Raw genomic sequence first — 16,908 nt, forward strand, 5'->3', positions numbered from 1 at the left:
ATTTTACATGGTGAATCCTTATGCCAAAAGGAACAAATCTGAGGGGTAAGACTTACCAATTTGTAAAGTTCATTTTTCCTTGGCACCCTAATATATATATACACACACACATCTATTCTAAGTGTATATATCTATTCTATCTATTCTGTTCTAACCTGGCACTCTGTGATTATACTGTACGCGGCAGATCATTTGTCGGCCTTTAATAATAATAATAATAATAATACATTTTATTTTTATAGCGCCGACATATTCCGCAGCACTTTAATCTATCTATATACAGTATGTGTGTGTGTTTTGAAGAATATTTTTTTTTAAACGATGTGTAAAGGACAGAGAACTGCTGTATGTAAAAGCTCATGTTAAAATCATATTGCATATGGATTGCATACGCATGTCATACGGATGTTCCGTTTAAAAATTGCACAGAAATCGCATGACACTCGCATGGCACTCGTCCGTTTTTTTTATCCAGAAATCGGACCGCTTTTTTTTCTCGCATATGGGTATGTACCCTTATGTCACATGCACACATTCAGTATTTGGTGAGTTTTTTACCCCAGTATTTGTAAGCCAAAACCAGGAGTGGGTGAAAAATGCAGAAGTGGTGCAAATTTTTCTATTAGGTTATGCGCACACGGTGCGTATTCTGTGCTTGCATTTTCTGTGCAGAAATCACGAAATCCGCAGGTCGAATGACCTGCATTTTTCCTGCGGATTTCTTCCTGTTTTTTTGCAGTTTTCCACTGCGGTTTTCCCCCTGCGGATTTGGAGAATGGAGCAGGTGGAAAACCGCACAAAAGAAGTCACATGCACTTCTTTTAAATCTGCAGCAATTCCGCAATTTTTCTGCACAGCTTTTTTTTTCCCCATTGATTTACATTGTACTGTAAATCACAGTGCGGATCTGCAGCGTTTCTGCGCGGAAAAATCCGCTGCGGATCCGCAGGAAATCTGCATCGTGTGCACATAGCCTTATGCTTTTCCTCTGATCATTCCATTCCTGGTTTGGCTTACAAATACTGGGGTAAAAAAATCATCAAATACTCAATGTGTGCACATGGCCTTATTGTGTTTATCTTGCATTTTTTTTAACATTTATATTAGGTTACTTGCTTTTTTATTGCGTTGTTATGGTTTTTTTTAACATCGCTTTTTCGATGCTGCGATTTTTGTCTCTTGTTGATGTGTCATGCTTTAAGTAGTAGAGCTGATTTGTTTTTTAAACTTCATGGTATTTGGATTTGACAAAACTTATTGACTACATGCATTTTTAGGCGTTTGTATGTATTTTTACCTTTCCACATCTAATGCGAGTCTATGTGGAAAATCTGCACAGAAAACTTGCAGTACTTGCAAGAGGAAGTGACATGCTGTGGATTTGAAGCATGCAACGCTGGTCAGTTTATGCTGCATTAAAAAAGAAGCACTGTGGGCGTGAGATTTCTATAAATCCCATCCACTTTGCTGGAACTGTAAGATGCTGCGTATTTTAGGGTATGTGCACACATAGTTTTTAGGTGCTGCGGATTTCTCCCCGCGGATTTTGTAAAATACGCAGGTAAATTTCAGGTCAAAAGACCTGTGGTTTACCTGCGGATTAGGCTGCGGTTTTGCCCTGTGGTTTATCACCTCTACAATGGAGGAGATGGCAAACCGCAGCGGAATCTGCAGAAAAGAAGTGACATGTCATTTCTTTCTGCGGATTTGAAACCGCTGCAAAACCGCGTGGAAAATTCTGCAGCATGTGCACAGCGGTTTCCATTTTACATATAGTAAAATGGTACTGTACAACGCAGCAGATTCTGCTGTGGACCAGCAGGGCCAGAAACGCTGCGGATCCGCAGCAAAATCCGTAATGTGTGCACATAGCCTTACTCCACAAAAGTATGCATAGCCTAAGCGATTTGGCCCTGCGGATCCGCAGCAGTTTCGCAGACAATGTACAGTACAATGTTAGCCAATGGGATTTCAAATCTGCAGTGCACATGCTGCGGATTTTTCCGCACGGATTTGCTGCAGTTTTAAATCCGCAGCATGTCAATTCTTTCTGCGGATTCTGCAGCGGTTTGACACCTGTTCCATTGTCCAGGTGTCAATCCGCAGGGGAAAACCGCTGGCAAATCCGCAGCGTGTGCACTCACCCTTAGGGTGCAGTCAGATGATGTATGACATGGCCGATGATTGTATAGCAATGCATGGGCTCACCAGTGGCTCACCTGACCTGAGCGTAACATCGTCATGTATTTCTATAAAGCTGTCATGCTCAGGTTAAGGCTATGTGCACACGTAGATTTAGGTCCTGCGGATTTGGAAAATTCCGCAGGTAAATTCTCAGGTCAAAATACCTGCGGTTTACCTGCGGATTAGCCTGCGGTTTAGCCCTGCGGTTTCACATCTCTGCAATGGAGAAGGTGTGTAACAGCAGCGGAATCCGCACAAAGAATTGACATGCTGCGGATTTGAACCCGCAACAAATCAGCGCGGAAAAATACGCAGCATATGCACAGCGTTTTCCAGTTTACCATTGAAAACAATGGTACTGTACAACGCACCTAAATCTGCTGCAGACCCGCAGAGCCTGAAACGCTGCGGATCCACAGCAGAATCCGCACCGTGTGCACATAGCCTAAGAGAAGTGCTGGCCAGTCCGGGCACTGCGATGTGATCATGTGTCTGTGTTACACATCCATCTGACCTCGCTCTTAGGCAACGTTCACACATTGAGTATTTGGTGAGATTTTTCTTTACCTCAGTATTTGTGAGCCAAAACCAGGAGTGGGTAAAAATGGTGCAGAAGAAGTGGTGAAGAAGAGGTGACGTGTTTATATTATACTTTTCCTCTGAGGGTGTGTGCACACGCTGCGGATTCTGCTGCGGATCCGCAGCGGTTTTGGTCCTGCGGATCCACAGCAGTTTCTGCTGTGGTGTACGGTACCTTTATTTTGTATGCAAAATGAAAACCGCAATGCAGATGCTGCAGAATTTTCCATGCGGATTTGCTGCGGTTTCAAATCCGCAGAAAGAATTGACATGTCAATTCTTTCTGCGGATTCTGCTGCGGTTTGCCATCTGCTCTATTGTAGAGATGATAAACCACAGGGCAAAACCGCAGGCCAATCCACAGATATACCGCAGGTCTTCTGACCTGCGGATTTTACTAAATCCGTGAGGAAAAATCCGCAGAGCATTCCGCAGCGTGTGCACATACCCTGATTGCTCCACTCCTGGTTTTGGTTTACAAATACTGAGGTAAAATTCTAGCCAAATACTGAACGTGTGAATGTGGCCTTATTGTGGTTTGCCAGCAATTACCCAATCAGAGGATGGTTGGTATCTGATGCTTACAAATACTGAGGTAAAATACTGACCAAATACTGAATGTCTGCACGTGGGCTTAGTATAAAGCTATGACCAAGGATATGAATGGGTTAGTTCAACAGCTTCATGCAAACTTTTTGATTGCAGAGCTCATGTGGTCCTATTAGTTGGATAGATTGCTTGTGTCTGAAATGATCAGCAATGAATGTCCTGAAAGAATCAAAGACATCTGGAGATAATCCAGCTATTGCGCCATGACTGTGTAAGTTTTCTGTCCACCTATTATATATAAAATAGTTTCAGACAAAAGCTATACATTACTATTTGTATCACCAATGTGACTAGGAAGCATTGAAAAGTAAAAATTTAGGAAAAATGTTTTCACATCTCTCAAAATTACAATATTGTTAATTTGTCAAAATGACAATTTTAGGAAAAATAGTTACACCTCATGAATCAAGCATGTAATTATGTGTAATAAAAAAAAAATATATATATATATTTATTTAAGGCTGTATTTCCACATTTAGTTTTGCTGCCGCAATAAGCTGGTGTCTCACATCAGTTTTTTGGTATATGTGTTATCTGTTGTTTTTATGGCTCAATGATGGACCTATTGCATTCAAGTTTTTTGTTAACCGATTAGCGACAGCAATCTTTTAAAAAATTGAGACGTGTCCTACTTTGGTGCTTATGCAAGGCAATGGCCCAATGATAAAGAATCCATGGCATTCGGATGTCTTCTGTGTGCTGTCTGTATTTTACTAGTACGGGGTGGAAGAAGTTAAGAAAACGGATGTACCAAGGATTGTAGTAACTCCTACACAATGACTGTTTTTCACTTACAAAAAAAATGTGATGTGTGATACCAGCCTTTTGGGGTATTTGCAATTCTATGGGGAAAATCTACACATAAAACCACCAACAAGAGAAATTGACATGTTGAGGACTTCAAACGCACACCGGAGGTCAGTTTATTCAGCATTAAAAAAAAACCCCCACAGTGGGTATAAGATTTCTATAAATCCCATCCAGTTCTCTGGAACTGCCTTTTTTTAATTTCTTTTTTTTTTTTTTTCCAAAAAATCGTGGGCATGAAGCCTACAAGGAAGTGTAAAATTTGGCGCATATGCGTTGATAAATTCCCTCAGGTGTTGTACTCTGGCCCAGACAACTGAGCTGATAAATTTCAAACAAGTGTTCATTGCATCTCTTGTTCCTGATTATTGATGAGTAAAAATGCAGGCAATAATATTGACAAATGAGCAAGATTCTTGTTCAGGTGACTTGATTTTTTTTATACATTAAAAATTCATTATCATAGTACATTGCTCTGTGCTACTGCTAACATACACTGTATATTGGTAGAAGCAATCATATTATTGCTTATTCAGCCGCTATCTATGTTTATCAACCTATATGAAATGCAGGATTCACGATTGTAATTATTTGTTTACTTGCACCTATTTGGAACAAAGTTATTGGATTTTTCTTTCTTCAAGCAGACTGATGTAGGACAATGAAAAGAACAATGGATAATTCCTCTCCATCACCCTCCCGATGGTTTAGGGTTTTAAGAAGGTGAGCAGACTGCTGCTGTATCGTGTTTTTATTTTTTTTGTTTGTGAAACCCATGAACGATCTTTACTGATATGCAAAAAATTTGCGGTTAAGGGACTCTGCTTTAGGTTATGTCACACAAGGGTGGATTAAGAGTAGTAAGGCCCTGGGCAGCTTAGGCCTCTTTCACACTTCAGTTATTTGCATCAGTTAAAATCCGCCAAAAAGGCAGACAAGCGGATCCGTTCTCAACTGATGTGAACGGATGGCACAGGATCTGTTTTTAAACGGATCCTGAAAATGAGGAAATTTAAAGGAACCGCTGACCGAGAAAGAGAGATTTTTTTTGTCTGGCACCCAGACAGATTTTTGGGTTAATTCAGTGTCTGGAAGATCCGCAGGCCAAAAAAACGTTGCAAGCTCCGTTTGGAAATCTTTGAGGATGTTGACGGATACTAACATTGTGGCGTATCCTCAAAAAAATGGATGCAACGGACGGCAATCAGTCAGGATCCGCCAATAATGAAAGTCAATGGGGAAAAAAATGGATCCGCAAAGAAAAATGGCGGATCCGTTTTTTTTTTCAAAATTGGCGGATCTTCACTGATTGTCAAAAAAGGAAGTGTAAAAGAGGCCTTAGAAGGCATAGCCCCCTTTCCCTCTGTGCGGTTGCCTGATCTAATTCCCTAGATCAGCAATCAGGGTAGGGAAAGTCCCATCTTAGGACAAGGTAAAAAAAAAAAAAAAATATGGACAAGAAAATTATACCAATAAATACATTTACAGTATGTAAAAAATAAACAAAGTACTTATTTGGTATCACTGTGTCTAGAACCATCTGACCTATAAAACTATTCCACTAGTTTGAAAAAGTTGCAAAAAGTTTGCTTTTTCATCATACCACTGAATAAAAAGTCGAATGTAAATAAAAATGTCATTTTATTCCTCAAAAAATTAAGCCACCATACAGGTCCATCAGCTTGAATATAAAAATTATTGCTCATAGTGATGCAAAAATGTTTTCTATAAAATAGTCTTTGCGTAAAAGAGCCAAAACATAAGAAAAGATATGACTGTGTTATCGCTTTAATCGTACTGACCTGAAGAATAAAGCTGCCTTACCAATTTTACATAGTAACATACATGTACAGTCATGGCCAAAAGTATTGACACCCCTGCAATTCTGTCAGATAATACTCAGTTTCTTCATGAAAATGATTGCAAACACAAATTCTTTGGTATTATTATCTTCATTTAATTTGTCTTACATGAAAAAACACAAAAAGAATTGTCCTAAAGCCAAATTGGATATAATTCCACACCAAACATAAAAAAGAGGGTGGACAAAAGTATTGACACTGTTCAAAAAATCATGTGATGCTTCTCTAATTTGTGTAATTAACAGCACCTGTAACTTACCTGTGGCACCTAACAGGTGTTGGCAATAACTAAATCACACTTGCAGCGAGTTGACATGGATTAAAGTTGACTCAACCTCTGTCCTGTGTCCTTGTGTGTACCACATTGAGCATGGAGAAAAGAAAGAAGACCAAAGAACTGCCTGAGGACTTGAGAAACCAAATTGTGAGGAAGCATGAGCAATCTCAAGGCTACAAGTCCATCTCCAAAGACCTGAATGTTCCCGTGTCTACCGTGCGCAGTGTCATCAAGAAGTTTAAAGCCCATAGCACTGTGGCTAACCTCCCTAGATGTGGACGGAAAAGAAAAATTGACAAGAGATTTCAACGCAAGATAGTGCGGATGTTGGATGAAGAACCTCGACTAACATCCAAACAAGTTAAAGCTGCCCTGCAGTCCGAGGGTACAACAATGTCAACCCATACTATCCGTCGGCGTCTGAATGAAAAGGGACTGTATGGTAGGAGACCCAGGAAGACCCCACTTCTTACCCCGAGACATAAAAAAGCCAGGCTGGAGTTTGCCAAAACTTACCTGAAAAAGCCTAAAACGTTTTGGAAGAATGTTCTCTGGTCAGATGAGACAAAAGTAGAGCTTTTTTGGCAAAGGCATCAACATAGTTTACAGGAGAAAAAAAGAGGCATTCAAAGAAAAGAACACGGTCCCTACAGTCAAACATGGTGGAGGTTCCCTGATGTTTTGGGGTTGCTTTGCTGCCTCTGGCACTGGACTGCTTGACCGTGTGCATGGCATTATAAAGTCTGGAGACTACCAACAAATTTTGCAGCATAATGTAGGGCGGCCCAGTGTGAGAAATCTGGGTCTCCCTCAGAGGTCATGGGTCTTCCAGCAGGACAATGACCCAAAACACACTTCAAAAAGCACTAGAAAATGGTTTGAGAGAAAGCACTGGAGACTTCTAAGGTGGCCAGCAATGAGTCCAGACCTGAATCCCATAGAACACCTGTGGAGAGATCTAAAAATGACAGTTTGGAGAAGGCACCCTTCAAATATCAGGGACCTGGAGCAGTTTGCCAAAGAAGAATGGTCTAAAATTCCAGCAGAGCATTGTAAGAAACTCATTGATGGTTACCGGAAGCGGTTGGTCGCAGTTATTTTGGCTAAAGGTTGTGCAACCAAGTATTAGGCTGAGGGTGCCAATACTTTTGTCTGGCCCATTTTTGGAGTTTTGTGTGAAATGATCAATGTTTTTCTTTTTGCTTCATTCTCTTTTGTGTTTTTTCATTTAAGACAAATTAAATGACGATAATAATACCAAAGAATTTGTGTTTGAAATCATTTTCAGGAAGAAACTGAGTATTATCTGACAGAATTGCAGGGGTGTCAATACTTTTGGCCATGACTGTAGTTAGCAAGGCCAAAAAAAGACATTTGTCCATCCAGTTCAGCCTATATTCCGTCAGCATAAATCCCCAGGTCTACGTGCTTAAAAAGAACCTAATAACTGTAAGATACAATATTGTTACGCTCCAGGAAGACAACCCGGCCTCTCTTGAACCCCTCGACTGAGTTCGCCATCACCACCTCCTCAGGCAAGGAATTCCAGATTCTCACTGCCCTAACAGTAAAGAATCCTCTTCTATGTTGGTGGAAAAACCTTCTCTCCTCCAAATGCAGAGAATGCCGCCTTGTGACTGTCGCAGTGCCGTAACTATAAACTTTGGGGCCCCGGGGCAAAACTTCATAGTGGGGGCCCCTCAACATTTCAATTACTAGAGCTTGTGCGGAACGTGGTGAAGCCTCCTACGCATTGTTGTACACAACACTCAGGCTTCACCACGTTCCGCAAGACCTTTAATAGATTTTGTTTATGATGCAAGTTTTAGAAGTTAAATATTCAGTGAATATGTTTGGAAAACTAATAAGGTGAATAATTCCAAATTTTGCACAACTTTCAAATAACTATATGTATATTAAATATTAAGTAGTTTTAAACAGTATATATTTAAACTTTGTTCACTTAAACATAACATTACTTAAACATTACCAATTTGTTCAGTTTTAAACAGCAGCTACTTAAACATTTGTTTCCTAAATTTCAGAGAAGCGAATTCATCAATTACTTCGTCAAAGTTGATCTGTTGAGCTCGATCATTCTCAATTGAAAGTAAAGCTAAGCTGCTGAGTCTTTCTTGAGCCATAGTACTTCTCAAGTATTTTTGAGTTTACGCTTAGAGAAGGATCGTTCAGTCTTAGACACAGTCACAGGAACAGTCAAATACATGATGCACGCTGTGCAAACGTCTGGATAGCTTGATGAAAGTGAAGAATGCTCGACTATTAGGAAATCAGCAAATTACTTAACACTTCTCATTTTTTCCAGTTGCTTTTGAAACAAATTTTTTACTGAACATAACTGTGAAGGAAAGGCTGGCGTTACATCATCTGCAAACTTGTTAACAAAATCAACAGCTTTTTTGTGAATATCTTTCACTTGCACTGGCTAAAAAAATCAGGTTGTATTACTTCATAAGAGTCAAGAACAGCTTTCATCCCTTCAAAGCGGCGATGAAGTTGAGTACAAAGTGTCTACCAATTGATAGAACACAGTAACTCTGCTAATCTCTCGTCTTCACACAACTCATCAAAGTGTTTCTTCACTTTCCTTACTCTGTTCTGGTGAAATTCATTTTTTATTCCCCATTGACTACACACATCTGATGCTTCAGAAACAAGTGCTTCGAACCTTTCACGCATTTCGGTTATCTTTAACAATGCATTACCCAATAACTCATATGCAGACAAGAGGTCCATGGTTTCAGATTGTAAGGATTTCGATACGAGGTTGAGAGTCTCTAAGACTTCACACTGCATAACCAAAAGTAATACAAAATCTAAACTTTCAAGTTTGTTCTTTAGCTGCTGTGCTTCATTTCTTTCCTTGCTTTTTTTGGAAGTCAAAGTTATGTGAGTAAGACTTTTCATCACGTCACAAAACCTGTGTTTCAGTGCATACACTGCATCATGTCTGCCAGACCAACGAGTTGGATTAAGAGTTTTCAGTGTAACTTTCGAATTCAGTGAATCGGGCTGAGCTTCGAAGCAGTACACTGATTTCAAATCTTGCCAGCGAACAATACTATTACCAAAAAAGCAATATACACTTTGAATTGTTTCAAAAAACTCCACCCCCCTCCACACGATGCTGGCACATCACCCCTCTCCATGGTTACAGTATATGGAAGACTATGGGGGTGCAGTATACTATATGGAGCACGATGATGCATTTTAATGATAATGGGTGACTATGGATGATGCACTATAATATACGGAGCCAATTATACCATGTGGAAGCCATTATAATACTGGGAGGGCTCTGTGGGGGCATGATAATACTTGAAGGACTATGAGGAAACCTTTATACTTTATGGAGGGCAATTTAAAGGGACACTGTCACCAGTGTCACTTACTGGGCTGCTCAGTGTAGTTTTCATGCAATCACTGTTCAATCAGTTTGAGATTAACATTGTTGGACTAATCAAATAGTCCAGCACATTCATTTACTGCTAAATATGAAGCAGGGAAAACAGTAATTATATTAAAATTACAGCAGGCAGCTCAGTAAGTGACACATCGCTGGAATCCGGGTCTCTATCTCTACATTATGCTGCTATCAGATGGGATGGCAAAATCCTGGTGACAGTGTCCCTTTAAGGCTGTGTGGGGGCCATAATACAGTGTGAAGAGATGTAAGGGCCATTATACTGTATGAAGGGCTGTGTGGGGTTCACAATGGGAAGCATACCGTAGTAGAGGGGTAGTCTTATACGGCGAGTATATTACAAACTCTATATTTTAACTGGAAAAGTTGGGGGTCGTCTTATACGCCGGAAAATACGGTAATACTAAATACTATCTACCTACACACTCACTACAACTACTATATGCGACACAGACTGCACTGACGACCCGACACTGGCCGCTGACCGATGAGCAATGGCCAATGAGCAGTTCAGTAGTTGGGGTAAACAAGACCTCCGTGTCAGTGCACGCTGCGTAGCGGCCGCTGCCTGAGCTATTGGCTGAGTCACCGCCTGACGCGACACCACACGATCAGCTAACAGTCTACAGTCTGCCCTAGAGCTCCTGTTACTAAGCGAAATAGCGTTTCCCCGTTTAAAGTATAAACTAACAAAAAACATTTACGCTTGCACTTTCTTGGATCTTTTCGTTATTTTTATTAACTTTAAACTCGAATAATATAGGAGCTGGGTATTTTATGAGAAATTAAAGTATTATAATACAATTTTTTACCATCAGTTTGGGGCCCCGGTTGTAGTTATGACCCTGGACCGTTGCCTTCCTTGGTATAAACAGATCCTCGGAGTGATATTTGTATTGTCCCCTTATATACTTGGTTAATAGATCGCCGCTCAGTAGTCTTTTTTTCTAGACTAAATAATACTAATTTTGCTAATCTCTCTGGGTATTGTACTACCCCCCCCCATACCCTTTATTAATTTTGTTGTCATCCTTTGTACTCACTCTTGTTCCATTATATCCTTCCTGTGCCCAAAACTGTACACAGTACTCCATGTGCGGTCTAACCAGGAATTTGTACAGAGGCAGTATAATGCTCTCATCATGTGTATCCAGACCTCTTTTAATGCACCCCATGATCCTGTTTGTCTTGGCAGCTGCTGCCTGGAACTGGCTGCTCCAAGTAAGTTTATCATTAACTAGATCCCCAAGTCCTTCTCCATTTCAGATTTACCAAGTGTTTTCCCATTCAGTGTGTAATGGTGATATTTATTTATATAGCACCATTGATTCCATGGTGCTGTACAGGAGAAGGGGTAACATACAAATTACAGATATCACTTACAGTAAACTAACAATCACAGACTGATATCGAGGGGAGAGAGGACCCTGCCCTTTCGGGCCTACATTCTACAGGCTGGTGGGAAAAGGGACAGTAGGATGGGGGGGTTGCAGCAGCTCCAGTACTTGTGAGGAGGCAGCGGGGATCATTGCAGGCAGTAAGCTTCCTTGAAGAGATGGGTTTTCAGGTTCAGTCTGAAGGATTCGATTGTGGTTGATAGTCGGACGTGTTGGGGCAAAGAATTCGAAAGGATGGGGGCTATTCGGGAGAAATCTTGGAGGCGGTTGGGTGAGGAGCGAATAAGTGTGGAGGAGAGAAAGACGTAAGTGGACGGGAGATTAGTTCAGAAACATATGTGGGAGACAGGTTATAGATGGCCTTGTAGTTCAGTATTAGTAATTTGAATTGGATACACTGAGGGAATGGGAGCCAGTGAAGAGATTTGCAGAGGGGGGGAAGCGGAGGAGTAGCAAGGAGAGAGATGAATTAGTCAGGCAGCAGAGTTAAGGATGGACTGGAGAGGTGCGAGGGTGTTAGCAGGGAGGCCACAGAAAAGGATGTTGCAATAGTCGAGGTGGGAGATTATGAGGGCATGTACAAGCATTTTAGTAGAATGAGGGTTGAGGAAGGGACGGATTCTGGAAATATTTTGTAGCTGGAGGCGACAGGAGATGGAGAGAGCTTGGATGTGCGGTTTGAAGGACAGGGCAGAGTCAAGGGTTACTCCGAGGCAGCGGACCTCTGGTAAGGGGGTAAGCATGATGTCATCAATTGTTATAGATAAGTCGGGTAAGGAATATCTGTGAGATGGGCGAAAGATGATCAGTTCATATTTGTCTACATTGAGTTTGAGGAAGTGAGAGGAGAAGGAGGATATGGCTGATAGACACTCCGGGATTCTGGACAGCAGAGAGGTGAAGTCTGGACCAGAGAGGTAGATCTGAGTATCATCGGCATAAAGGTGGTACTGGAATCCATGCGACTATGAGTTGCTCCAGGCCAAGTGTATAGATTGAGAAGAGTAGGGGTCCTAAAACAGAGCCTTGGGGGATTCCAACAGAGAGAGGGTGGGATGAGGAGGTAGTGTGGGAGACGCTGAATGTGCGGTTGGAAAGGTATGAGGAGATCTAGGATAGGGCAAGGTCTTTGCTGCCAAAGGAGGAGAGGATCAGTAGTAGGAGGCAGTGGTCAAATTTGTTGAAAACAGAGGACAGGTCTAGAAGGATGAGTATAGAGTAATGTCCATTAGCTTTTGGCTGTAAGTAGATCGTGGTAATTTTGGTCAGGGCTGTCTCAGTGGAATGATGGAAACCAGATTGTAGATTTTCAAAGAGCAAGTTAGATAAAAGTTGGGAGGAAAGGTCAGCGCGGACATGCTGTTCCAGGAGTTTAGAAGCGAATGGGAGCAGCAATATTGGGCGATAGCTGGACATGGCTGTTGGGTCGAGGGTTGGCTTTTGAAGGATTGGCGTGATTGTGGCATGTTTGAAAGCAGAAGGGAAGGTATCGGAAGTGATAGGTTGAAGAGGTGGCTTAGGGATGGCATAAGAGTGGTGGTGAGGTTGGGGAGGAGATGGGATGGGGTCGAGTGCACAAGTGGTGAGGTGTGATTTGGAGAGAAGATGAGCAAGCTCCCCTTCAGTGATGTTGGATAAGGAGGTTATGGGGTTTGGGCATTGGTCTGGTATACAAAGGGGTTGTGGTGGTTGAATAATAAAGACTTGCCATGTTTGGTCTATCTTGTTTTTGAAGTGTGCAGCGAAGTCCTCAGCAGAGATTAGGGAAGTTCGAGGGGGCAGTGGTGGGCGGAGGAGGGAGTTAAAAGTATTGAACAACTGTTTGGTGTTGTGGGACAAGGAAGATACAAGGAATATAAAGTAGGGCTGTTTAGCAGATTTGAATGCAAGTGTTGCTTGTTTGAGTGCACTGAGGTTATCTTGGAAATGCGTCGTCTTCCAGCGCCGTTAAGCAATTCTGGATGCTTGCCGAAGCTTTTTAGTGGTGTTATTGTGCCAGGGTTGTCTATTGATTCGTCGTCCTCTGCTATGCATGACAGGGGCGACCTAGTCGATGGCTGATGCAAGAGTGGCATTGTAGAAACTAGTGGCAGTGTCTGTGTCGTGGAGTGAAGATATGGAGGACAGTGGTAGGATAGAGTCAGAGAGTATGTGAGTGTCTAGGTGTGCAAGGTTTCTGCGGGGGTGCGCATGTTGCTGGACATGGAGGACAGTGATGAGAAAGAGAGCAGATGGTGGTCAGAGGGAGACGGGAGGTTGTGAAGTTAGATAGGGAGCAGAGACGGGTGAAGACCAGGTCTAATGTGTGTCCGTCTGTGTGGGTGGCTGAGGAGGACCACTGAGTAAGTCCAAAAGATGAAGTGAGTGACAGGAGTTTTGAGGCTGCTGACTGGTGGGTGTCAATGGGGATGTTGAAGTCACCCATGATGATGGTAGGAATGTCAGCAGAGAGAAAGTGAAGGAGCAAGGTAGAGAATTGGTCAATGGAGGCAGTGGTTGGGCCTGGAGGTCAGTATATGACAGCCACTTGGAGGTTGCAGGGTGAGGGGAGGACAAGGGAGGGGAAGAAGTGGGATTGGGTTGACTCCTTCTTCCCATGTGTATAACGTCACATTTATTAATATTAAACTGCATCTGCCACCTTTCGGCCCAAGTTTCCAACTTATCCAGATCCATCTGTAGCAGAATACTATCTTCTCTTGTATTGACTGCTTTACATAGTTTTGTATCATCTGCAAATATCTATATTGTACTGTGTATGCCTTCTACCAGATCATTAATAAATATGATGAAGAGAATAGGTCCCAACACCGACCCCCTGCGGTACCCCACTAGTCACAGCGACCCAGTTAGAGAATATACCATTTATAAACACCCTCTTATTTCTATCGCTAAGGTAGTTGTGTACCCATTTACACACATTTTCCCTCAGACCCAGCATTCTCATTTTGTGTACCAACCTCTTGTGTGGCACGGTATCAGACGCTTTGGGAAAAATCAAGATATACCACGTCCAGTGACTCACTTTGGTCCAGTCTATAGCTTACCTCTTCATGAAAGCTGATTATATTGGTTTGGCAGGAGTGATTCCTCATAAACCCATGCTGATATGGAGTCAAACAGTTATTCTCAGTGAGATAATCCACAATAACATCCCTCAGAAACCCTTCAAATATTTTACCAACAATAGAGGTTAGACTTACTGGCCTATAATTTCAAGGTTCACAATATAGAGTCCCTAAATATAAGAAATAATGGTTTGTCTATTACATTACTTAGTTCTCTTAGTACTCGTGGGTGTATGCCATCCAGACCCGGAGATTTATCTATTTTAATCATATTTGGCCAGTTTCGCACTTCTTCTTGGGTTAGACTGGTGACCTTTAATATAGTTTTTCTTTGTTCCTAGGTATTTCACCTAGCATTTCATTTTCCACCGTGAATACCATGGAGAAGAAGGTGTTTAATATATTAGCTCTTTCCTTGTCATCTACATCAGGGTTCCCCAACTCCAGTCCTCAAGGCCCACCAACAGATCATGTTTTCAGGATTTCCTTTGTATTGCACAGGTGAAGCAATTACCACCTGAGCAATACTAAGGCCTGTTTCACACTTCCGTTTTTGTGTCCGCCAAACGGATCCGTTTCCGTTTTTTTGACGGAAACTGATGCAAACGGATCCGTTTTTTAAAAAACGGATCCGTTTTTTTGACGGATCCGCGGTAACCACTAATGGAAGTCTATGGGACAAAAAAAACGGATCCTGCAAAAAAATGGCGGATCCGTTTTTTTACGGAAACCAACGGATTTTGACGGATTTGAAAAAACGGAAGTGTGAAACAGGGCTAAGGAAATCCTGAAAACATGATCTGTTGGTGGGCCTTGAGGACTGGAGTTGGGGAACCCTGATCTACATCCATTCTTTCCTCACAATTTTTTTTAAGGGGCCTACACTTTCACTTTTGATTCTTTTACTATTGATATAGTTGAACAGTTTGGGATTAGTTTTACTCCCCTTTAGCAATGTGCTTCTCTGTTTCTTTTTTGGCAGCTTTAAGCTGTATGCCCACATTGCTTTTTTTAAGCGTTTAAGAAAAGCAACCCATGTAATCATAATTGAATCCGTACATGTTTTGCTAATAGTGCGTTTTTTTCCCGCTGCAGAAAAAAATGCAGCATGTTCTTTAATTTTGCGGAAACGTGTGCATTTCCATATACATACAATTGTATTGCAAAAATGCTTAGGAAAACGCATGCTAAAACGCTTAAAAGCGTCAAAAACGCTTACAAAAGCGCTTCATAAAACGCATGCGTTTTCCCGGGAAGAGGGTGTGCGTTTCCGCTCAGGAATATTCTGCTTCAAAAAAGGAACGTGGGCACATAGCCTCAATTAGTTTTTTAGATAAAGTATTTTTCTCCCTATAGTTTTTTAGAGCTTCAACGGTGCCATCCGGCTTTAGTAGTTTAAATGCTTTCTTTTTGCTGTTAATTGCCCCTCTTACTTCTTTATTTAGCCACATAGGAAAAACCCAATTTCTTGTCCTTTTATTCCCACAAGGTGTAATCTGCTTACGGTGCCTATTTAGGATATTCTTAAATATTTCCCATTTATTATCTGTATTTTATTTCTGAAGACATTGTCCCAGTCAACCAGATTAAGGGCATCTCTAAGTTGGTCAAACTTTGCCTTCCTAAAGTTCAGTATTTTTGTGACTCCCTGACAAGTCCCCCTTGCGAAAGACAAGTGAAACTGTACAATATTGTGGTCGCTATTTCCTAGATGCCCGACGACCTACAGATTTGTTATTCTGTCAGATCTATTAGATAGTATTAGGTCTAAAAGTGATGCTCCTCTGGTTGGTTTCTGACCAATTGTGAAAGATAATCAAGAAAAATTATTAGCAGAAACCTGTTGCCTTTATGGGTTTTACAGGTCTCTGTTTCCCAGATAATATCCGGGTAGTTAAAGTCCTTGGCTGTGAACTCCAAGGACCTGTCTGATGGCAACGCGAGCAGAACTTTATCACACTCGTGGTGCGTCAGACAGGGAATAGGAGTTCACAGAGAGACACTGAGCACAGGTTGCTCGGTGTCTCTGCTGGATCACAGGCTGTATAGTCGCATCATGCAGCCTGCCATCTAGATGTAGCAGAGCTAGACACGTCGTGGTACAAATGGATTATCATCTCTTTGGAAAGGTGAGGAATATTGTTTGTTTTTTTAACTCTTTTGCAGAAGACAATGGTGTTGGTGGAAAGGGCGCGGTCATAAGAATGGTTTAAGATGTATTAAAGGAGTCTGTGTCATTCTTTCAATTAAAGGACTTTTTTTCTGGGTATGTGTGTTTTCATACGATATGACTATGGGGTTCGTAATAGGGGTGTCTTATTGATGCCTCTCCATTACTAACCTTGGAGCTTGATGTCACCTGACAATTCAAAGATTACCTGAAACTCCTCCCCCCAACAATCACCCCACTTGCCACTGCTACAGGGCAAGTGGTAAGAGCAAGGCTAAGAGCCAGAATTGGCACATCTTGGAGATGCGCCTCTTTCTGGGGTTGGTGAGAGCTGATCTTTTTAGCCTGTGGGGGGGTCAGTATCCATGGCCCCTTCCTAGGCTATTAATATCATCCCACAGCTGTCTGCATAGGCTTTGCTGGTTATTAATTATAGGGAGACCCTACTTTTTTTGGGGGGTCCCCTGTGCTAATAGCCAGTAAAGGCTAAGTATACAACCTGTGAAGCTC

The 16,908-nt window shown here is 41.8% G+C and overlaps 1 protein-coding gene across 5 annotated transcripts in view; it reads left to right on the plus strand.

Moving 5' to 3' along the window:
* The first annotated feature begins 3,417 nt into the window (after nt 1-3,417).
* Nucleotides 3,418-16,908, plus strand: part of LOC141096171 (aldehyde dehydrogenase family 3 member B2-like) — a 41,644-nt gene continuing 28,153 nt past the window's right edge. For 2 of the 5 annotated variants that reach the window (XM_073582618.1, XM_073582622.1), the window contains exons 1-2: nt 3,418-3,583; nt 4,824-4,902. In XM_073582618.1, the coding sequence (XP_073438719.1) occupies nt 4,841-4,902 (62 nt within the window). In that variant the 5' untranslated portion in view covers nt 3,418-3,583; nt 4,824-4,840. Of the gene's footprint in view, nt 3,584-4,144; nt 4,290-4,823; nt 4,903-16,908 lie in introns of those variants that run through there. The other 3 variants (XM_073582617.1, XM_073582620.1, XM_073582619.1) reach the window with 2 other exon arrangements.

Source organism: Dendrobates tinctorius, unplaced genomic scaffold (assembly GCF_039654945.1).
Source record: "Dendrobates tinctorius isolate UK_male_01 unplaced genomic scaffold, ASM3965494v1 ptg000073l, whole genome shotgun sequence".
Taxonomy (NCBI): Eukaryota; Metazoa; Chordata; class Amphibia; order Anura; family Dendrobatidae; genus Dendrobates; species Dendrobates tinctorius.